At 39.4% G+C, this 23,896-nt stretch overlaps 1 protein-coding gene across 1 annotated transcript in view; it reads right to left on the bottom strand.

Moving 5' to 3' along the window:
- Window positions 1-5,158: 5,158 nt before the first annotated feature.
- man1a1 (mannosidase, alpha, class 1A, member 1) overlaps window positions 5,159-23,896 on the bottom strand; it is a 134,922-nt gene continuing 116,184 nt past the window's right edge. Inside the window, exons 8-12 of the mRNA XM_054618214.1 lie at window positions 21,233-21,348; window positions 17,584-17,803; window positions 16,131-16,303; window positions 15,665-15,780; window positions 5,159-10,917 (exon numbers count right to left, since the gene is read on the bottom strand). Of these exons, the coding sequence (XP_054474189.1) occupies window positions 10,791-10,917; window positions 15,665-15,780; window positions 16,131-16,303; window positions 17,584-17,803; window positions 21,233-21,348 (752 nt within the window). The 3' untranslated portion in view covers window positions 5,159-10,790. The remainder of the gene's footprint in view (window positions 10,918-15,664; window positions 15,781-16,130; window positions 16,304-17,583; window positions 17,804-21,232; window positions 21,349-23,896) is intronic.

Below are 23,896 nucleotides of genomic sequence, written 5' to 3'. Positions count from 1 at the left end.
CAAAGAAATCACGAGAGAACCAGAACCAGGACTGAACGCAATGTTAGACCCTACTGTGTTCAGGTAGGAAACCGAAGGGTGGACGCTATCCTTCTGCAAAGACACAGTCATCAGCTACAACCTTTGTATGAGAGCAGTGCAGAGCGAGTGCAGAGAGACTTTATTCTAAACTCAGGTAGACATTACTATACTATATCTTTACATACATTTATATTCTGTGGGTAGTTTTATCTACAGCATATTCTATACGAACAGCTCAGTTGTCAGCTTTGTGAAGATGCATTTTCCAGCTGATTCAGAAGGATTTTTAAATAGTTTATTAAGCGTAAAAAAGTAGGAGAATTTTCAAATGGTTAATTTAGCTCAAGAAGTAAGAGATTTCTCACAACACATAAAGGAAAACTTGATCCTTCAGTTTTTCACCAAAATTCACAATGAACACACCCGGAGATAAATGCTCTTCACTGGAGAGGAAGGGATGAAGAATTGTAATCTGTGAGGTAAATTAAAAAAGTAGGGTATAACATTGCATTAAATGTACCAGAAATAAACTTAAATGTACTTTGATTCCACCACTGCCTCTCTGAGCGATTGGTTTCATGTCCAACGATGTGCTTTCCTGCTTACCAGCCAGTCGTGTGCTGATTCACGCTCAATCTGAGCTCTTCACTGCTTTGTTTATGCATAAATAGATCTAAACACTCCCCTGCGTGTCACCTGGCAGCTCTACAGTCGACAGATCGTTCATCATCTCTTTGGATCATTAGTGAAATAATAAAAACGACGAGCGAGTCCCCTGAGGCCTCTCGGCTGTTGTGCTGACTCATAGTTTTTGTCACAGCTATTGACACGTTTCCCTCAAACATTATGCCATCAATTCAACAAATCTGAGACACTGGAACAATTTGTCATTTTGAGAGCGCAACATAAATTTACTCAACAGTTAACTTATCAGTTACATTTAAAACATGTTTACGCTACGGCAGAAAGAAGTTATTTCTCATTCTCAACTGTGAGGGTCCTCAGTTCAGTAAAACATCTGGTGAGATGGTCTACATGGTCAAGATATTTGTTTTTGTTGTATTCATGACAACAAGTGAGGTCATGCAGACATGCAGAAGACATGTCACAGTGTGTATAACTGGGCTCCAGTTCACAATACAGACACCAATGCATTTGGAAAGTTCCTCTTTACGTCTAAAACGTTTAAACTTTCTGTTTCTGTCCATGGTGCTGAAACAAACCAACACTCTCTTTGAATCTCCTCTAGCTGTCAATCAATTAGTTTAGAAACTTTGACGGCGAACATTCACATTGTCTCTGTAGTAAATGTAAATGTAGACAGTGTATGTAGAAATAGTCATACTATCAAACTCAAGTCTCTCACATTGAAAGCTAGTCTGTGTCTCTCTCCGTGGTGCTGAAACATTCAAAACAGATGTCCAAAATCAGTCGTCACAGTTTGAGTTGCACAACAGTAACTTTTTAATACATTTTTCTATTTATGAGCACAAAGCAGACTTTTTTTTCTCACGTGGGGATTTTTTTAGTGCTCTTTACAGTGGTACATTTCTGAATTCTGACAAGTAAAACCAGATAAGCCAAATGCAGTGGAACAGATTTGGATCATGCAGAGATTTTGGGAACTCGCTGAGACACGTGTGTTGCTCTCTACTGCTGAAACATTCAAAACCAGCCTCTGTCTTCTTCTGACTACCTCTGGCTTTGCACTTGCCGCCTCAAAAACTAATGTTACACCTCACCAAGTCATTCAATACACCCAGAGAACTACAGCACCCATGTCTTCATAACCCCTATCAATGCCCTGCTAACCACTTAGCACATTCATTGTTTGTAATAAAGATTATGATTTGGCCCTTTTGACATGAAAGGAGAGAGAGGTGAGTCGCCAATGTATCATATAATTCAGTTTGTAGAGCACGCAGTCATTTATCTGCAATGTGCAAGAAGAAGCTGAGATTTGTGCTTCGAGCCTCCAAAGCGAGGTAAACATGTGTGAGAGCAGCAAATACCATCTGCAAATATCAGCCTTTTAAAAAGAACATTCCTGTTTGTCCCCATTCGACTCATATGCTCATACCACGGGGGTTACCTCTTTTACTGGATGAGGACAACCACCTTTGTGCTGGGAGCAATGGGACGCTAAGCTGAACAGAGTTTTCTGGGTGTTTAGACATCAAGCTTAAGTGGTAATGTTGCCAGAGGGGAGGCTTCGTCCAAAAATGTAGAATAACCTTTTAGATTGTGGTAAAGGCGGGTGGAAGCTGTTTGTGAGCTTAAATAGAACAAGGATTTTTTTTTTTAAATGCAGAAAAGATTATGAATATAAACTATATCATGGATAATTAAGATTTTAAGTAGAAATAAATGCCATAGCAGTCATACTCAGTTTCTGAGAGGAGAAAAACTAACATGCTGCTATTCTTATGGTCCTCTGCTGCCCTCTGGTGGTAATCAATAGTACTTTGTGTTACAAGAGTGTCCAATAAAATGTAATGTTATGTCATCTAGAATGTTATGTTGTTCAGAGGTTATTGCTTTGCTGTTTTGCAAATTTAAAAAACAGATATGTATTTGTATGCTATGTGGTACAACAGTGATATAATAAATGACTATTATGTAGCTATACTTACACCTTATGATGAATAATAAGAAGAAGTTAGCACTTGGCACAGGCAGAATTCTGCTAAATCCCTTCATTAATAAAATCAGACGGCGTTTTTTAAGAGTATGAATATGTCTGAACTCCTACTGAACACAAGAGTTGAGTTGAATCCCTTTGGCACAGTGAGAACAGGCTGCTTTCTGCTGGAAGAGCTCCTGCTGGGTGATTTATCTCTCAGGGACGTCAACACACAAAAACAATTCTTTGTATCCACTTCATTCATCTTACATCTAAATAATGCTTGTCCTTTGTGGCTTGAAAGTCAAGTGTACACGCGCATACCCTGCAGTGTATTTAGACACTCGTGTTTGTAAGTACAAGTAACTTTCAAAATAAAGATACAACTGCAGTAAATCACTTCCCTCACAGTGTAGACACGTATTTTGCCTTAGGTTGGCCTCAGGTCTAGACTGGTAACACCTGTCCTCCTTACAAATGCTGGTCAGGTGACTTCTCCTCCTGAAGGAGGCTGCTTGGAGAAACATGATGTTTATACTTTATGTTTGTGCATTGTGTAAAATCACTCCTATAGATGCAGCCAGTGCAGCTGTGTCTGAATCTTCTGCTTACTCACTGCGGCATCCCTGCAGCAAAGCGGAGGATGCTGGATATGAAATACCTCCCGAATAAACAAAGGAAACATATTCGGCCTGATTGGTCTCAGTCCTCTGAAAGCAATAGAGGATGGATTGAACAGACGGATCCTATTGTTTGTTTTTTATCTTTGAGGGAGACGGCAGAGGCGATAAAGATGAGCAATTGTGTTAAATGATCTTTTCTTATTTCTGCTAGCCCGCTCGTGTCCCACAGCAACGGCTCAGCCAGATAAGAGCAACCTTCTCAATCTTTCAGTGAAGAGATAAGACGCCCAGAATTAGTCTGGGAAAAAAAAAGAAGAATAAAAGTCAGGAAACAGAGTGGCCTCAGTGTCCGTGATGCGTATCTCTATTATGTTTCCTCAAAAGGCAGATAGTCAGAGTGAAGCTGAATTCTATAAACATGTCAATGTCTTCTTTGTGCTTTTCAATACAATCTAAAGTCGAATAAGGATTTTATATATAAAGCGGTCAAAATGGTTAACAATGATTTCATTATTAATGTTTTTTTCTGTTAAAGGACTTACTTCTGGTTTTGGAAGATGGCTCCTTGGTGGATGACAGCTTCAAACGCACTTGAGCTGAGGATTATTCACAAGACAGGAGATATTTAAATAACTTCTGAGGAATTAATTATCTAAAAGTAGTTAACAACTACAGATGACCTTCACACCAAATTCAGAAAAACTGGAATGAATCTGCAGCCTTTCTTGTTGAAACTGAGTAGAAGGTTTCATGACAAACATGAATGACAACTCAAGGTCCTTCTGTCTTTTTCCAGATTTTTTCTTTCTTTGTCGTACCTCTCTTTCATAGGTACAAAATAATATTCTACGCTCAGAAGAAAGTCACATTTAAAGGGCCAGTGTCTAGGATTTAGCAGGATCTATTGGGCAAAATGAAATATAATATTCTAACTTTCATTAGTGTATAATCACCTAAAACTAAGAATCATTGTGTTGTCGTTAGCTTGGAATGAGCTGTTTTTATCTACATGCAGACCGCCCTGTTGCACCTCCATGTTTCTACAGTAGCCCAGAATGGACAAACAAAACACTGGCTCTACAGAGAGCAGTTGGTTGCTGTGTGAAACATTTTTTTGTGCAATATTGAATGTCCAGTTTACAGTCAGACACAAAAATGTGTTCATGAAAGGTTTTCAGACTCTAATTAGATCATTTATGAATAAACACTTGATGTTGAGGATGTTACAACTCATGCAACTATGATATTTTTTTTTTTTTTTCATAGTCTCTGTTTTTCTAGTGAGTACCACAACTTGAGGCTTATGTTTTATATCTTCTGGTGTCTGTGGTTGGTGTTGTCCTGTCATAATAATTGTTTTAAGTCATTTAAACAGCAAATCAAACACATAACCTTTGCAGATGAAAGAGATACATCAGAGTCTTGTTTTTTCTTGATTCTAATGACTCATTCGTTGGAGAGCTTTGGTGCTTACACGGAGCGGACCGGGCCCATGGTGAGTGCAAACTGTGACTCACACTGACATTTATTCAAAATGAATCGGTTGTTGTTGTTGTTGTTGTTGATTCTGTACAAGAAATGCATAATTTTCTGTGTAGCAAATGGTTTTCTTCTGAAGTGGAAAAACAAGCCCTTCAGGCAATTAGAGCAAAAATGTTAAAGCTCTCAAGAATAAATCAGTAACTCGGCACAAATTGCATAAATATCATTAACTTAAGATCATTCATCATTTTCTAAACATTTTCTTAATGGACTGAAGCATTAAAGTTAGAATAAATTGCAATGAATGAGTAAATGTGTTCAAATAACCTGAAACAGAAATGTTGGATTATAAATTAAGAAGGCTCTGCTGGTGGAAAAGACACAACACAAACCACAGCTTATTAAAAGATTATTTTATTCACAATAGAAGTGTAACAAATATAGTTTATTAAAAAGTCTGCTGCTTATTAATATCTTTTTAATCCATAAACTCAGAAGATTTTTTTATATAAATGTAGAACGGCCCATTTGCCGGAATGGAATATTTACATTTTTTCAATAATAATATTAACACAATAAAACAGATTCCCCCACAAAATTAAGATATTGCATATAAACGCAAAGTAAACTATGTGCAATGGAATGATTATCAGCAATATTTTGTACAGAAACATTTCTGAGGTTGGTTTTACACATCGAAACCTTTAAAGGGCAATGCCAACCAGTTTGAAAAATTCAGATTATTTTTACAGGTCAGTCATGTTTAGTGATCGTACACCACTCGTGAAGAACAATTATGATTTCAGTGTGATATAAATTAGAAGTTTCTTTTGGGAAAAGGACTGACTTCAGGTTGAATTCTTAAAAAAAGTTGGCATTCCCCTTTAATATTCACCAATAAACGGGCATTGGAACGCAACAAATCATCAACACAATATTCAGAAAATCACCAAAAACAATCCAACCTTGTTGGAAAAATAACAAAAAAATCAAATAAACTCTGCATATGGAAATGAGCAGATGCCTGATGTCACACTGTGTGAAGCTAAAGCTGATATTACACTGTCGGCTCACAGGAAAAACCAAGTACATTCTGCATTTCTTTGCTATTCAGGTAGTGAAACGACCAGATCAGTGTCACATGAGTGAAAACAACATGTCTAGGGAGTAAACCAAACCAAATTTGGGGCCAAACGTTGTAGGCCAGCCTTATCTAAAGACTTCCCATCAGCCCTTTAAGTCTAAATTACAAGCAACAAAATCGGAGGGATATTTCTAAGCCTCCATGGTTCCAAAATAGAGGTTTGCAAGTCGACACAGTTACTTTAGCGTATTTATAATCCGCAAAATGCCCTAAATATCTCATTTCAGAATGTAGAGTTGCTCCTACAAACGTTAACATCAGAGAGGGAGACTGTTATCCTCCGATTCAAATGCCCTTTGAGAAAACTTTGGAAAGCAACTGACACTATTATACCTAATGGAGAGAAACATCAAAAAATCCCCCCCCTCCCTTACAATCTTTGTAAGATTATAAATAAAGGTTTACTTCAATCAAATCCAGGTTGATGATTCGATAATACCTGAATGTTGCACTGAAGCTTTAAATAGATATTTGTTTTTATGTAGTACTCTACGGAGTTTTCAAACCACTTGTTATTAAGGAAGGAACACCACCACCAGCGATTTAACTCCATTATTCCCACCCACCATTCTGTGTTACAACTAAAATACACTCGACCACCACTGAAGTAGCATCAACTGTAGCAGCAGTCCAACTCTTTATCGTTTCTTTATTTCACTTTCAAGCGAAACCACAAACCACACAGACGTTTGTAACGGGACTTTATGGACACGTGTGACTTAAAAGATGAGATTGATGGCCAGAATAAAACTCAAGACGACACCAGTTGATAACCTTAGATCAATATTTACCAACACCACTGTTTTAAATTTACCGAAGCCGATTACAACAACAATTTAAAGTGTCTTTATAATGGACACTGAGCTGCGTTATAGCGCTGCTCTCCTTCATTATGAGTGACGCTGGGCCAATGAGGTGAGCCTGAATCTTTACAAGCCATGTCCATGAGCTCGTCATACATGAACCAAAACACTGATGACAGCACAATAGCAACTTTTTCCTCAGTATTCACATCATTCGTGTCTTAACACTATACTGTGCGATGAACACTTTGACAGAGCTGTGTTTTACTATGTTTTGCTGAATATTCCTTTATGTCTTTGCTTACGTGTCAGAAATGAAAACAATAAAATGGAAATGTGCATTCATCCTGTCCTGTTACGCCTCATGTGGCAGATTTGGATCATTTCCTACATTAATGGCAGGTCAGCACTGCGACTACAGACTATTGCTCTGCCTGCATACACTGAGTCCACTTTTTGTGCTTTCCAAGATGAAAGAAACAAACATAAGAAGACAAAAAAAATAAATGCATATAAAATATTCTTCACTTCACATTGGATGGTACATTCATACAATTCCTATCCTCCGTAAGGTTGTTTGATTGACTCCCAGGTCCCTCTTTTTTAAATTAAACCACATGATTCTGCTAACATCACTTTAAAGGTACCATGTTCAGCCTTTTTTAACACCTACAATTCATTGCTGATAGCATTGGTATATATATATCTATTTATATATGTATATATAGAGCTATAGATAGATATAGATATATCATTACTAGAGGACATTGTGGTAACTTACATCATTTATGTTAAAAAATGAAAGACCTACGGGACCTTTAAACTATTTACCGACATCTGTTCAGAATGTCTTTTTTTTTTGGTGGACAGATATGCAATAACCCACAAAAAGGTTAAGGGTCCAGTCATATAGCAGTCATGAACCAGTAGACCCACAGCGCCCCCTGGGGGTCAGCTCACAAACCCTCCAAGTCCTATGTTCACTACTACAGAATAAATTAACACAATCAGCAAAAAATGACAAGACAACACCACATGGATAATAAATGCCTCTAAACCAACTCTAACTAAACAAAAACACGGATTGAAGACGAGGACACTGTCGTCTGTACAGTGATGTGAAGAACATGGAGGGACTTCTCACAGCTCAGAAACTGAAAACTATATATTATATTGGGAGGGAAATGCCGACAGACTGATATGTCTGAGTTGGTCATTTCATGTGAAGGGATTATTATTTTACTGGATTATTTTGAATAATTACAACCAGGTGAAACTAAACGTTTAATTGGATTTCAAACCAACATTTGCAGCTCAAACCCTTTGTAGTTTAACCATTTCTTGTTTTCTTGTGAAGCAAAATCAGTGATTCTCTTAAGTTTCTATTAAAGTTGAAGGTTTTAGGAGCTCTTCTAGTTGCAAGAGGGGTTTGTAAGGTGCAAACTACTCATCACATCGTCTTGCAGCAGAAAGCTCAACAGATTTGGATGTAGGAGGACATTCAGTTTGGGAAATAATTTACATATGAATCCATCACAGTAAATTTTGCTTAAAATTTGGTAGAAACCAAAAACATGAGCCATGACAGCATCAAGCATACTTCCCAAAAATGTTTGACTTTTCCTTTTCAGACTGCTCTATGATACCTGGGCCAAAAGTCTATAAACCTGCAAAAAGGAACAAACCAGACGATTTTAAAGATCACGGTTTGCAGGTGATTAATCAGTGATATACATGTGATTCTCACCAAAACGTTTGACTTCAGACTCCAGTCATTGAGCTCAGGTCCCATGTGGACTGTGACATGAAGATCTCACCACTAGATGTCAGTGTAGTCCAGGAAATGACGGGTGACTGGGACTCCTACTGGTCTCAAACCATTTAACCACGGTTCCCGACAGATGTTGGCCTCAGGAGAAAGAAACTACTTACTATTTAATTATGATATTATCTTATGTGATCCGGAGATGGACCTTTGGACTCTTGGGCTACTTTCAAGCCAAACTTACATTAAATATCAAACAAAAAAACTGAAATTCGCCTTCAATCAGTGTCTAGTTTTGGTACAATCTTTATCCCAGGCATGGGGATACTTTACTTAAAGCTCTATTTAAAACTCTACTTTTGTGTTTGTGTGAGCTGCTTTTCCCTCCGACTCCTCGTTCATAACAGTGAAGGCACTAGATTGAAGACTAAACTGGATTCTATCTGGCTACAGTTCTGTGTGGCATCAGGAGAAATCTTTACCATAAAATCCAACTAAATAACCGACTTTGATGAAAAATGTACAACAGCGAGAACACAATTTGTATCGATACAGTCACACGCCGCCCCCACATGCGTGGAGGATGAGGGGAAGAAACATCTAAACTACAGAATGGTAAAGCTGTTTTCAGTCAGTATGGCTTCTCGTGTGTGAAGGTGGAGTAAAACAGTGAAGTCGAGTGTCCGCGTCTCCTCATAGAGGAGAGAAGATCCTACAGGCTGACCTACGCTGGAGCTGGAGGATGGAGGATGGAGGATGGAGGATGGAGGAGGAGGCGATACAACAGAGAAAGACCGACACAGACCTGCTGATGAATGGGATCAATCTGTAACGTCTAAGGTCTAAACTTTGATTCTTCACTTATACAAATTGAAGGACATTAACATCTCCAGAAGTTGTTTGTCGAATATCAAAATTGAATTTCTTCATTTCAATGACCGTAATGTTTATTCTTGATTTAGCTCAAGGTCCACTTTTTTTCCCAAGGATTCAACCGCATCTTCAGGCTCCATTACAGCTGAGAAAACCATAAAAAGTGGACCTTGAGTTAAGATATCTTTCTTAAATTTTTAGGTCAGACAAAGCTTTCTTTTACTGTCAAAGCCCTGTAATAATTGACTGAGGTTTTTTTTTAGCAACAAACACAATCCAGAGGGGAAAACTGCAAACAAAAAACTAGATTTGTATTTTGTTTTCATCAGTTCTGAAAGAAAACCTGTGTCGGTCAATCCCCAGAGATATCGGCGCAAATGTGAGGAAGAGAATAAAATCCAGGATCCAAAAAGCCAGATAAAGATACAGCTGAACTAAAGATGAGATGAGCTGAAGGAGAGCGACAGCTTTGTGTAAACGTCGTGAAATTACTGACAGGTAGAGAGCTGGTGTGGCCGGTTGTTCTGCATCACACCTAACACTCAGAGGAAGGAAGAAACAGTTGGGTGTTCTGGTAATGATGGAGGGTAAGCAGAGGTCTTTTAAAGTTCTGCATGTTTATAAAAAAAGAGGCTCGGGTTGTGCTGCGTCTTTCCTCGACTTCCACAGAGACAACCACATGTTTTTAGAAAAGAAAAAGCCTCTCTGAAGACGGAAGCAGCCGGGTTTGTGCTGCAGGTGGAGGTGTTGGTACCAGCGTTGGAGCAGGGAAACCGGTGCTTGTTCAGATATTGAAGCGGTACAGCAGAAGAGAAAGACAACGGATATGAAGTCCTGTAGCTCATTAAGTCAGCCTTGTAATCCTCAGACGAGAGCTGCAGTCTTTCTGGGTTTTGGTGCACAAAGCTCAGGTCCAAAATATCCACATTAGGGAGATGTCTGGTTTCAGATCTGTCAGTGTTCTCCTTCACAAAAAGCTGTAGCTACTAACAACAAGATCACTGACGAATAATGTGATAACCGGTCAGACTGGCCCTCTGAATGTAGTGAAATAAACTGCCACGTAATGTAATGACATCTTCAGAGAGTACCGCTTTTAGAATGCGAGAATGTTAAAAAAACGTACAATACCTGTCTGATATCACTGCATTCTCTTGAGTTATTACGTTATCCGGCAGTAAACGTGTTGGTTCTGGTCAGCGACAACAAAAGCAAAAATAATTACTAAACTGGATTCTACATTGAAAATTCAGCGCCAATGGTCTTGATTTCTGTTTTGATCCCCCCAAAAATAAAAATAATAAAAAACTAAAAGTGAAACCCCAATCAAGAGGCATCTGTAACCATTGGGGACTCCAAATGGCTAAACTGTTGTCAGACAGACAGCTGGAGGCTCAGGTGTACAGGATCAGAGGTTCTCGCACTTGTTTTGGGGCGTCAGTGCTGGACTGGTCCACTACTCCACCTCGTTGGGGATTTCTGTTTTGTCCTTCCTGATGACGGGCAGAGGGTGAGCCTCGGTGTTGAACACCCAGTGGTCGAACGGTAGGTGGTCGTCATCAGAGAAGAGCAGGTAGAGATACCTGAAGGAGGGACATGGAGGGAAAGAGTTTATTTAACACAACCTTAAGTAATGAGGAGATGTACGTGTTAAAATGACTTTTAAAGACACAAATATAAGCACAGATGTCAGGATGAAGAGCTCTAGCAGCACAAGCACATTTTAACACCTAACACAGACTTTACTATACAAACCAAAATAGCACGTGCTCTCAGAGACGCCCACATCTTACTGATTTACATTGCTTGTTGCATTTGCACCATTAAGTGTGGACCTACAATCACAAAAACAATGTTTGCCATCAGCAAAAGAAGAGAAAATACTTAGTCTGACATCTGGGGGGGGAAAAAAATGAATAAACTTGTGGTTACATGGCTTATCCATGTCTGTCCGAAATAACTTCATCCTTTTAGACATTTATGGGAAATTGTCCTAATTGGCATTTACATTTTTTAGTAAATGGCCCAAAACGTGTTTTGTGAGGTCACAGTGACCTTTGACCAAATTCTAAATGAGTTCATGCTTGAGTCCAGGTACACATTTGTGCCAAATTTGAGGATATTCCCTCCAGGTGTTCTAACAGTAGGTTGACCGTAATATTTAAAAAACACTTCAGACTCGCACAGACGAGTAGCGTGGCTCCGCAAGCGTGAGACTAATTATGTGGAAGTGTGTTAAAGAGCAAAGTCTTGGCGAAGATGCATGTGTTTGGGGAAGTAGTGAGCATACGAGTGGATAACTGAGATTTGCTGAGAGTTGTGTGAGAGCTTGTAAACTGATGTTTGAACATAGTTTAGCTATTATTAAAAGTAGCCCCCAAATACTTCAATTCATCAAGGCCTGTCTCTGTTTTTTTCCCTCCGTTCACCATAGAAGCGTGCTAAAAATACACACTTTTATTGAAGAGTTGAAGGTAACACAGGGTGATTGATATACAAATAATCAGTGTCTGAATTGTGTATTAAAAAAATACTTCCATCTCTCCATGAAGTGGAGAAAAGCACTAACAGGCTTACAAATGATGATGTTACTGAAGGTTCCCCACCATATAAAGTATTGTTTAATGTTACTATAGCTGAATAGCAGACAACTGAGTAAACCACAAACTGAAAAGCTCTGGACTTTGTAAGCGGATTTAAAGTTTAAAAAGAAGTTTGTCGAATTATAACCTTATATAAACATGCTGGAGATGACTCATTTGGGGATCTAAACTGTTCACTGCTCAGTTTGAGATATTATTTTTGAGTTCAGCTTTTGCAATACTGCCAATATGCCAAAATGCATATAAAACAGATGTGGAACTGAGAGAGAGGGGGCGTGGCTTTGGCTCAGACCAGTTTATGAAACCTGAAATGATGTAATTTTGCAGTTCAATGTCATCAGAGCTTATGAAACAGGGTGGGGTACGAGAGTAAGTAAATGAAATTGAGTTTTTGTGACAGTTGCTGTTCCATTGTGAACCACTTCAGATTTCATCATGACCAGTGAGATCAATAAAAGGAAAGATGTTTTAAGGAGACTATGTGGAGAAAAATTCAGACTGAAGACGAAGGTCGACATGCGTGTCATCTGACTAAAGAGGCGCCCTCAACCTCCAACAACAAGTCCCCCCCCCTCCTCCTCCTCCTCTGCCTGCCAACAAACCACCAGAAAGCAGTGAGTGATTGAAGGCAGACAGCGGCGTGAGGAATGGCCGTGTCCTTGGCAGCGGCGGTGAAGATGGATACTGGAAGTGGCTCAGCACGATGCCAAGATCCCCCAGCAACATTAGGGGGATTAGACTTATGGCTCTGCTGCTAAATGGGATTGATATTTCCAGGTCGGTCTCTGATGTCGTGGATGTGACTGATGAGGCAATCATTGTGTCGCTGTCCAGGCCCCGGTGGTCAATTACACTCCGATGGAAAACATTTTTATCATTCCTATAAAGGATATTCATAGCTCGCTTTTACTTTCATGTTTCATGTTCAGTTTAGAATTGTTTCTCACTGATCAACAAAACAAAACTCTCATCTGCATGTCACAGCCTGGTGGAAAGGAATCCGGAACATCTCACTGTGAGTGTTTGTGCGGTTTAATCAGGAGTAGAGGTGCTGCTTGTTAAAATTTACTGCCTATAAAAAAAATGCTGTATTGGATGGCACTTCGCCCCCATCAGGCTCTGTTGGGCCGTCACTAACCTTGACTTCACGTCAACAGCTGTATGGTGTGTGTGTGTGGGGGGGGAAATGATGGAAGAAGAGGAGAGGAGGAGGTGAAAGGGGGGAGGAAGAGATGAAGGATATAGGAGAGGCCATACACATTTTGATGGAAGGAGAACAAACGGAGAGGACGATGAGTTTGGAGGAAGATTGGGGGTGCAGAAGATTTGTTGTTGCATCACAAATGGATTAAATATAATCCACAGTATCAGAACCGGGCTTATTTTAATGAGATGCCTAATGATTCATAGTAACATGCCATTAAACACACAACTTCTGACATGCAGTCAGCTTGTGTGAAAAGATGCCAGATGTGGTAACAACAGGATGGTGAAGGTTAGATGACCAATTAGAGGTTTGAATAAATTAATGAATAAACAAAAACTAAAATTCTGTTCTGGATCAAAATGTTAATACTCGCAGGTTTTTTTAATTCCATATATCTGGGTTTTGGACTTTTGGTCAAAAAGAAGACTTTTGAAGTAGTTACCTTTCCAACATTATGTCCATATTTTCACTATTTTTAGACACTTTTTATTTTACAAATAATAAGGCATGAATACATAAATATTTAAATTCTAAAGTTGCAAATGTGTACTTGTTATATTCCAGAAGCTTTGAGTATGATGTGTGCATTTATGTGTATTGTGTAAACCTGTGAAACACATTCACACATGTTAAGGACATGTACACATACTTGTTTCACAGTTTCGCAATTGTTAAACTGTAGTTCATTGTTTAAAACAGCCAAATGAGAGGGAAAACCCTATGGGCCCCTACATATCACACTGTGTGGCTGACAACACATTTTAAGAGCCATTTGTAGCCACACACGCGCACACACACACACACACACACACACACACACACACACACACACACACACACACACACACACACACACACACACAAGAGGGCAGTTACGCAAGTAAAAATATCAGGCGCCTATTAGGAAGAAGTGAGCTGCCTGTGGTGTTCTTCACAGTTTAAGTCTTTCCCTACTGTTTAACGTCCATCTAGGCTTTAGACTTCTGGGTAAAGTGCATACTGTAGGTAGGCTGATATATGGGTTTGCTGAAACACAACATAAATAACTAGAATATCATTGTAAATATGAGCCCCATTAAGAATGATTTATTCTAAAGTGTTCCTGTCTTGTTCATTTCACATTAATATTTGATTATGATGAAATCATTCCAGTTTAGTGCGGGTGGAAAGTTTGTGACCTGGTCGGCATGTTGAAAACAGTCGAGCCAAAACCAAGCACCGCCCAGCGACCGGAGCATTCTCTCATTTCACAGCTAGACAGTACACTAAAATATGTTTCTGAAAACATTTGAGGCGATAAATAGGTTATACAGTAACAGCATCGTGATTAACATTTGATCGGTGTTGTCTTGTTCGACAGTTTTAATTGTGCTCCTAAATTGCCTTTTGTAGCACTTAAAGGAGGCATAGGAACCGGATGTTGTTTACAGATTATCTGTCTCATGTACTGCTGTAAGGATAAAGTCACAGTTTGAACAAAGTTATATTCCTTAAGGTTAAAAACTGTAGCTTTAAAGTGCAGCAATGTTGAGGCTTCCTAGTGGTGGAAGGGTTTAAGCACCATGTCATTGCAGCAGCCCCAGTTTGAGTCCAGCCAGGGATTTATGTGATATATCATCCAATGCTCTCTTTATCTCCTTTCCTGTCAGATAACCACTGTCTACTGTCTAGTAAAGACTTAAAACGGCCCAAAGATACATGAAAAGGACAAAAAAATATATTAAAAGCATAGCGAACCCCCACTTGCTCCGTCTGGACCTAAGGCTACTGCACCACCAAGCCTGAGGATAAGATGGCTTTAAGATAAGGCGTATGAAATAAGACTTCAGGCTACACAGCGATGGGAAATCAGAGACTTTAGTGCACACATCTTTACAGAGACCTGGCTCCGTTGTGGTATCCAGGATCAAAATGTACTTGACCGGCGGCCACAAGAGGGCCCAGGACTGCTGTCGGACAAAAGGAGGTTGACCCTGTGTTTACATCAATGATGCTTGGTGCTCAAACATAGTTAACAATGACGGACAATGTTTCCAATACGCAGAATTTTTTATGTAAAGATGTCGGCCTTCTTATCTCCTAAGAAGTTATTTTGTAGCTGCTGTTTACATTCCTCCTGAGGCACGTTTAAAAAAATGCACCACAGGAATGAATGCCGTTTTTTGTTTTTTCATGTTTTACTTGTGTAGCATAAACAGACAAGGCCACAAATGCATTTTGTTGTGCAAGAATGACAATAAACAAACCTTGAAAGGTTTCTAAGAGTCACTCAATGTGCGAGAGACTGTGTAGACAGAGTGAAGAAGCCTTGCCAGTGACCTTAGCAACTCTCTGGAGCCTAGTCTGAATCAATGACAACATCATCATACTTTGTTTGTGTGTGTGTGTGTGTGACATATCTCTGTCAGTTTGGGGATGCAGGGGCCTTGTCCCTCCATAAAATGCAATGACAGCACAATCATGAGAAGACAGAGGTGAAGGGAGTGTGTGTGTGTGTGTTAAGATGTTTGCGGGTCTTACTTGAGTGTCTCGGCCAAGTAGAAGCTCTGCTGCACGTCGTCGTGGTTGGGAGTTGAAGCGTAGACGTCTCTGACGCCGCTGTAGCCTCCTTCTACTTTACAGTGCTGCTCTAAAGCCTGAAAGAAGACGGAGACGCACAGCAGGGAGAGAGAACGACATCAGTGACTCGCAGCATCAATCAAACTCTTTATGTACTTAAAATATCACTAAACCTCAGGGCGGATATTGGCTAAATATAAAAACGTTAAATAAATTGACCTCCTGTAAGCTTCCTTCCTGACTTCCTGAGTTTTTTTAGAGCATGTGAGAAACTGACAACTCGTTCAATGTTATTTGAAATGACCTACTTTACTTCACTGACATAAAATCTCATATTAATTGCAGGATGGGAACATGTATTTTCAGGCTCTTGCCATATACAAAATGACACATAGCTAATTTTCAGTTTAATAAACAAAAGTCTTACCTGAACAGCCTCCCAGCCCCACTCCCTGTATTTGGGGTCGTGGGTGAACCTCCACATGTACATGTAGGTCTCTATGACCTCGGGGCGGAGGATGAAGTATTTCTCGTTCTGGCGGGTGGCGATGGCCTCAACTCCTCCGTCAAAACGGAAGGCTTCTGGTCCCAGCTTCAAAGCTAGAGAGGAGAAAATATTATACATGTTAGCAGCATAGAGTCAAATTTTATCCTAATGACATATAACATTTAAAGTTACTATTAGGAACTTTGACATAGTTATGAAATAGTCTCTATGTAATACTGATGCCTCTTTTTAGCCTACATAAGTAAGCGTGACCATCAGCGAGAATATTGGATATTCATATATATTTATTCTTAATTCCTGAGAGATTCCCCAAGAAACCGGACGAAACGATTTTAGCCACACAGGTTCATCAAAAACTCCTCCAGCTCAGACTCCAGCGGGGCCTCTGGCAGGTACCAGCCCACCACAGCAGACCAAGTCCTGGCTTAGCTGCTGATTTCAACATGGAGTCCGCAGCTCTGGCAGGATAAGGAGAGTTGTGCACACGGCAGCGTCTCAACCTCCGACCAGGAGCAGAGCTTCACCTCGCTGCACTGTTAGACCTCGCTTGGAGCCAAAACCAGAACCAAGCTGCCTGAGGCAAAGGCCGTATTGCTGGGCTTGCTAAAGGGAACAGAGGCATGGGAGAACCAGAACCAGATCTGAGCGGGGCAGACGGTCAGACCCTGCTGCAGTAAAATTTGAAGTTTTTCAAAAGGACTCACAGACACTTGTGTCCACAGGGACCGCCAAAATCAACACAAAATGAAAGGTTCCTCGTAGAAGCTTTAAGTGTATGGATATGAATATTGAATTATAGCAGGTTTTCTTTCTTTTGAATTTATTGTTTATTCTTTTATATTCATCCATATTTTTTCATAATGTTACACTTACGTTAAGTCAATGTTCCCTTAAAAAATACATTCTTGGTGATATGTCTCCAGGGCTGCATTAAAAACATGGTGACTTATATTTTGACTTGAGAAAAATACAATAATTTGATGAAGATGAAAGACAAAAACGTAAATACCCCCCAGAAAATTTCAAATATTACTTATAGCTAATTTGATAGTGCATAGACAACATTGAAAAACCTGACATCCCTACTTTAGAAGAAAAGATGCTATTGCTATACGAAATATAACTTGATTGCATAATAAGTAACACTTTTTTGAAATTAGAAATATGGCACAGGCCAGTATTAAGAAACATTAAACCACCATTTCTGATTTATTTTGATGAATAAAAAAAAATCTCAAACTAGAAGAAAATGTGACCAAACTTGCATCTACTGCAACCAAATTAAAACAGGCTGTCAAACTTAAAACCAGATTGACATAAAAAACATAAAAACATTACAGTGTGTTTCATCTTCTGTGTGTTGGATATTTACCGGTTCTGGCGTAAGACTCGTGACAGGTCCGGGCGATCTCGGCAGCCTGCTCCATCTGGTGGCCCGTCTTGTCGCTGGGCGCCCCGTCAGCACCCAGAGCGATCATGCCACCTGCGAAGCAGGTGAGGTGACCCATCTTATGCTCCAGCAGCCCCCCCTTCCACTCCGCTATGTAGGTCAGCCCGCCGCTGGACTTCCTCATCAGGTTGGTTTCTATTGCCTGAAAGACAAAGAGGGATAAAGAGTTTTATTAGAGCTGTGATAGATTACATCCACACTCCTAAATCCCACAAGTGTTGATGCAGACATGAGTTGAACATCAGTCCTCATTATGAGGTAAATCTGGCTGTATTTTCACTGTAAAATTATTTAAATTGCATTGTACATAAATTAAGTAAAAGACGCATCTTTTCACATTTAAAGACCAGACCAAACTTATCATAACTCCTAACCAGACTACCATTCACACCACATATTTTTGAGGTATCTGCCACGTCCCCAATACAAAGTTTGAAAGAACACTTCAACCACAAAATGACCGTTGTATATCAATTACTTATCTTGTGTTATCTATTAAAACACTTTGGACTCACGGACTAGTAGCACTATTGTGCAAGCAGGAGAGTAACTATGTCAAAGTGTCATAAATAGTAAGGTTTAAGTGAACGCATGTGTTTGTGAATAGTGCGTATAAGACTGGATGAATGAGACTAGGATTTCACAGCAAGAGTTGTGTAAATGTTTGTGTGTAAAAGTAGCCCCCATTGTCTTCCATTCATTAAGACTTTTCCATGTTTTTTCGAGTCTACTTTAACCGTGAAGGCACGTAAGACAAACATTTATTTTTCAGGAATTTAAGGTCATACGGGGTGAGTAGTTGATATACAAATGGTCATTTTATGGATAAAGTGTTCCCTTAACGGCACTTGGTTTATGGGGCTCAAAGTAACATGACTTTTTTTTTTGATGGCAAAGGCTCTTTCTGGAAACAACAACTTGTTACACAATTCTTGTTGTTAGAAGATTAACAACTATAATTATCTGCGGCCTATCTATAGGAGTGTATATGTGCAAACAACTATATAACTGTCAGTGCCTAGTGGACTGGGAGTTAGCGCTAGTGAAAATGTTAATTGTTTTATTCATAGAGTCAAGACTGCTTCCTGCTTCACGTCTTCCTCCTTATAACAATGTGTGTATAAGCCTTAGATCTAAATGACACTTTAACAACAAGGTCTGCTCAAAATAAAAGATGTATTTTGGGTGTACTGACCCTTTAACTCGGCCCAGACTAAATAGGACCAGCATAGGTTATCATATCATTTTATCATCCATGACTCAGATAATCACACTGCTGCTGCTCTCTCGCTTCCCAGACTTCTTGGCAAATAAATTAAGAATGTTTTTAATCCTTGAAGATCAGGAGGGATTATGGGTAAAGAATCCCTGCATGGTTAATGCTGCATTTTAGTTGCAATGTAATATATTTTCTCCCCAGAGTGCTACAGAGAAACAAATGGAGAGTCAGCTCTCTCCAGCTGAGACCTGCTGCTTGTCACCACAACTTAAGTTGACAGTTTGTTTTAAACAGAGGAGAGCTGTCTGCATGTCTGTGTGTTGTCTATGTATTCACTTTAGGAGGCTGTTGATTCATCTGCTCCTTGTCTCCGTCTTCTTATACAAAAGTGTTTGTCTCTGTTTGTGCCATCATCTTTCATCCGCTCAAACTCACCATCTGGCTCCCACAGTCAGGATTAAAGGACAAAACACTAAATATCTGAAGATTTTTGGCATGGCAGTGGTCAAAGTGATAGATAGTGGATCACAAAATTGCCACTTAAAACAAAATAAAAATCCACATGAGTCAAAAGGAACTTAATTTAGTAAAACACTGGTTACAATCTCCGTCGACCGGGAAAATATTTATGGTGATAACGTGTCATCATGAAAATTATTGCTTTTATGAGAGCTTCAAGGTTATTTGGGCGACTGGATTCCTTTAATATCTCCCCTGCAAGGATAAATACCACAGCAGCAACACTTTTCCATCTCTGAAGCTGACCTCATGTTTGTTGTCCCTATAATGAAGCAGCTTTTTATCATTCATGCAGCTCCCCGTCTGTAAACACCATGTTCACACCCTCATTTATATTACACATTCATAGCTTTCTAGTGGTGACCCATGTAGTGTTTACGTTTTCACATCTTGATGATGAAATTGAAATACACGGCACTGTTAGATCTCTTTCAGCCGTGCAACAGATCACACTTCTCGGTGGTAGAAGTGCAACAGATTGGAAATTACAGCTGGTGGAGATCAGTGCTGTAACATGATGTGATGGTCGGGACAGAGAAGGTGCTTAACACCATTCACAGATGGTGCGTTTAGGGACTTGCAGACAGGTGACAAATGATGATTTCTGTTTTTAGTTGTACAATTACAGCTGTCAGGAGAGAAATCTCACAAACAGAAAAGGGTTTTCTAAAACTCACAGTCAATCAATAGTCAATAAAAAGTTATTGAACCATCTAAAGTTCTATATTATTACTATTTCAACTGATCTCTTTAATATGGCAGAAAATTGGACTGTAGCTGGACGGGTTACTGACGGACTTTGTAATATAAAAGGATGGCAACAAAAACCTGATATCCCATTTGTAGAGGAGGAGAAGCTGTCACTAATTCTACAGACATGAGAAAATAATGGGAAGAAATGTAACAGTTTAACATCTTTTAAAACTGGTTATATGCATTGAATAATATAACACAGCCTTATTTAAGTGAGGAAGTTGTTGCCATTAATGTATTAAAGCATATGAAAATAACAACAAATAATATCTATCCTAACTGGTATATAATAAGCTTTTGAAATAGGATGTTCTGGCTGACATTTTTTACATAGGTAGGTAATGTTGTGACACAGTCATACATTTTGCTAATGTTACACATCATGTGTACAGACTTCACATACAACAAACGCAATAAAAAATTGTGGATCAACAGTTACTAGAATTTGTTCTCCCAAAAGAAAAATATAAAACTTTCTTCCCGATCAAGATGCATCAGACACAAAACCAATGATACTGACTCTGGTGACATTAATGTTCTAACAACAAATATGGTTCAAATCTAAAATATTAAGAGTAGTGGGAGCATGTGAAATCTTAGGCATGCTGGGGCGCCTTTTTCTTATTGTTATCAATTGTTTTTTGCATTTCTGAGTGCCGCACAATCTCCCGCCATATGCTCCTCATTTTGTAGGAGCGCCCTGAACGCCTCGAGCTGAACGAGAATTCTACTAAGAGAGGAAAAGCGATCAATGTTGTTGAGAGTTTTTTCTCATTGTGGTGACTTTGGCTAGATATCTGAAGCTTTAAGACTGTACTAAGCATAGTTAACGTGATCTGAACAGAAATCAGCTGAAGGCACATTAATGCAGTACTTAGGATTTCAGGTAACTTGTTTTCATGAATTTAAGCCAAACTATTCAACAAAATGTTAAAGCTCCAGAGAAGTCTATGACTGGAATCAAGAATAACTTCGCCTCCTGTTTCATTCTCAAAGGATTCAAAGTCACCCCAACCCTGAGAGAAGAGATTTCTGGTGCATGTGTGTGTGTGTTGTCAGCTGTGTGTGTTTGTGTGTTACCTGCAGGGCATCATAATACATCTTCTTGCCCTCTTCGTCGGTCTTGTCAGACATCAGCCAGGCCTTGAGCAGGTACTCATAGAAACTGTCACCTAGGCCCCCGACGGACACGTGATCTGCAACACACACCAATAAACAAAGATTATAACACACACACACACACACACACACACACACACATACACAGATGAACACACAAACAGGCCTCCTACACGTATTCTGCTTTAGATCACAACCGTTGGACCATCCATAGATCACCCTCACACGACACAGGGTCAGATATGTGTGTGAAATATAAAGAGGGCATACAGTCTGTGATATACTACTGTGTTATTATGCGTGTGTGCTATCACAGGTGAGCCTCCAGCCGGCCGAGCGGCACTTTTGTATTCGCCCTTCTGATTGTCAGTGAAGGCTCATCCATATGTATGTGTCATTAACAGAGTCCAGCCCTGTTTGTGGGGCCCAGAGATTAAACGTCAGCAGTGATCATCGTGAAGTGAAAAGAAAGGAGGCAGGTGGTGGAAGTGGGTTGGTGCAGAGCCAATGAGTGTAACTGACCTCCGGCGAGTTCAATATTAAAACAATATTGAAACAAGAGCACCAAACTATCTATAGAGACGCCACACGCTTAAAATAGAGCTGTCAGATTTCAATGAAAATTCATGTGTAAACATTTTTCTGATACAAACTTTGAAGCATAGAGAGGGAACTATGACTCAGCATGTCTTCACCACAAATGGCAACATAACAGCTGTTTGGATAAAATATAGAAAAAAAGTTGAAACACAACTTGGTTTTCTGTGTGTGCAGCCCATGAAAGAAGCAGCAGCATTTCTGTGAGTGTGCGGTAGAGAGATATTTTTCAGACAACATTAGGCTGCAAACATCCCTAGGTCATAATTTATTCAACAAATACATTCCCATCACTATTGCATAATATATTTGTAGATGAAAAACCCTCTCTGGCTAAGACAAGCATAAAAGCGTTTTTTTTTTTTTTGTTGAAACTTGCTGTTTCTATTCAACATTCGTAACCGGATATGTCATCATTTGCATAAAGCACTTGGGTAAAAACACAGTTGCTGGCTCTGGGTTAGATTGTCAGCTAAATGCCAACAATTATAACTGTGGATGTGCTTTCAGTAGCTTTCCCCAATGTTTCATGCATCAGATAATAAAAGTAAGTAGGCCAGAGGTGCAGGTCCATATTTAACCATCACAGATATTAACAACCCTCAAATCAAGGGTTGGCTCTCAAAAACAATCCGAGACAGGACTCTAATAAACTCTGAAGCATATCAATGGATATAATCATTGTAATAATAAAAACTGGATCAAAAGATTTCTAATTTAATCCTACAACTTTTTAAAGTGGGAAGCAAGAGAAATATGCCCTCATTTTATGTAGAACAGTGACTGAACACACATGATGCCTCTACAAGGTGACATGTGTGTTAAAGCATATTGAGCATGAACAGTTATCAAGTTCCACTCATTTCAAAAGACAATTTCTGCTGATTTTTCCTTTTCCTTTTCCACGTCTGCATGTGTCTTTTCCTATTGATTCAAAGACCACAGTCTGACAACTCTAAATTACAAAGATCATGATGTTTCTGTACTACTTTGTATGCAAAATATTGCCTCAAACAAAGTCATATTTTAATCCAATCTTGGTTTTATTTGCCTAATCTCTGCAGTTGTTGGTAGGTGGCAGAAATGTAATCAAAGCAGCAAGAATTGTTTTTTCTGATCTTCCTGATGTTGTGTTTAGGTCCCAACCCAACCTGTCGAGGCAGGGCCTGGTTCTGGTCCAGGTTTCTGCCTGTTTAAAGGCCCCTGTCGCCAAGACCTCGCTCTAGGTCTCTGTAAATTATATCATAAAGAGGAGTACGAACTGGACCTGCTCTATATGTAAAGTGCACAGAGATAACTTCTGTTAGGATTTGGTACTATGTATATGGATTGAGGTCCTGGGGCTTCATAGTTACTGGCACTATTTGTTCAAAGAAAGTCCACTAATGACCCAGAAATTTGTTTGTTGTGACATTTTGGGAAACATGGTAATTAGCTTTCTTGTTGAGAGTGTGACAAAGAAAATCAACAACACCCTCGGTCACTTGAGAATATCAGTATTATTACTTATGTCTTTCCATTATATATGAGGTTAATGCCATAAGATGGTTAGCATAGCTTAGCAGAAAAACAGCACCTCTAAAGCTAGCAAATTGATATGTTATATATCATTAGTTCTGTGCAAAAGTACATTAATATGTAGATTTGTGGCTATTTCTCTGCTGTCTCTGCTGGTGACGATGACAAGAGCCAACTTGTCTCCTGGCTGTAGCTTCATATTAACCGGACTGATAAGAAAGTGGTGTCAATCTCATCCAACTCTCTGCATGAAAGAATTTCCCCCAAAAACTATTCCTTTGAGAACTTGATGATTTGATGTATAAGCTTGTCACTTTGAGTTTGTTCTGAAGTCCAATTTCTGCTCCCTAGAGGTCGAAAAATCACTTAAAGCTGCCTTTAGAATGGGTTGGAAATGGATTTTGTTATGCAGCCCTTCTCTTGTCAGTGTCACTATAATTATATCTTCTCAGTTGACAGTTTTCTACGACGTATGACAAGTGGCATTAGGAGAAGCTTTTACTGCTGGAT

Source organism: Anoplopoma fimbria, chromosome 18, assembly GCF_027596085.1.
Source record: "Anoplopoma fimbria isolate UVic2021 breed Golden Eagle Sablefish chromosome 18, Afim_UVic_2022, whole genome shotgun sequence".
Lineage (NCBI taxonomy): Eukaryota > Metazoa > Chordata > Actinopteri > Perciformes > Anoplopomatidae > Anoplopoma > Anoplopoma fimbria.
This window is presented reverse-complemented; position numbering and strand designations above follow the sequence as displayed.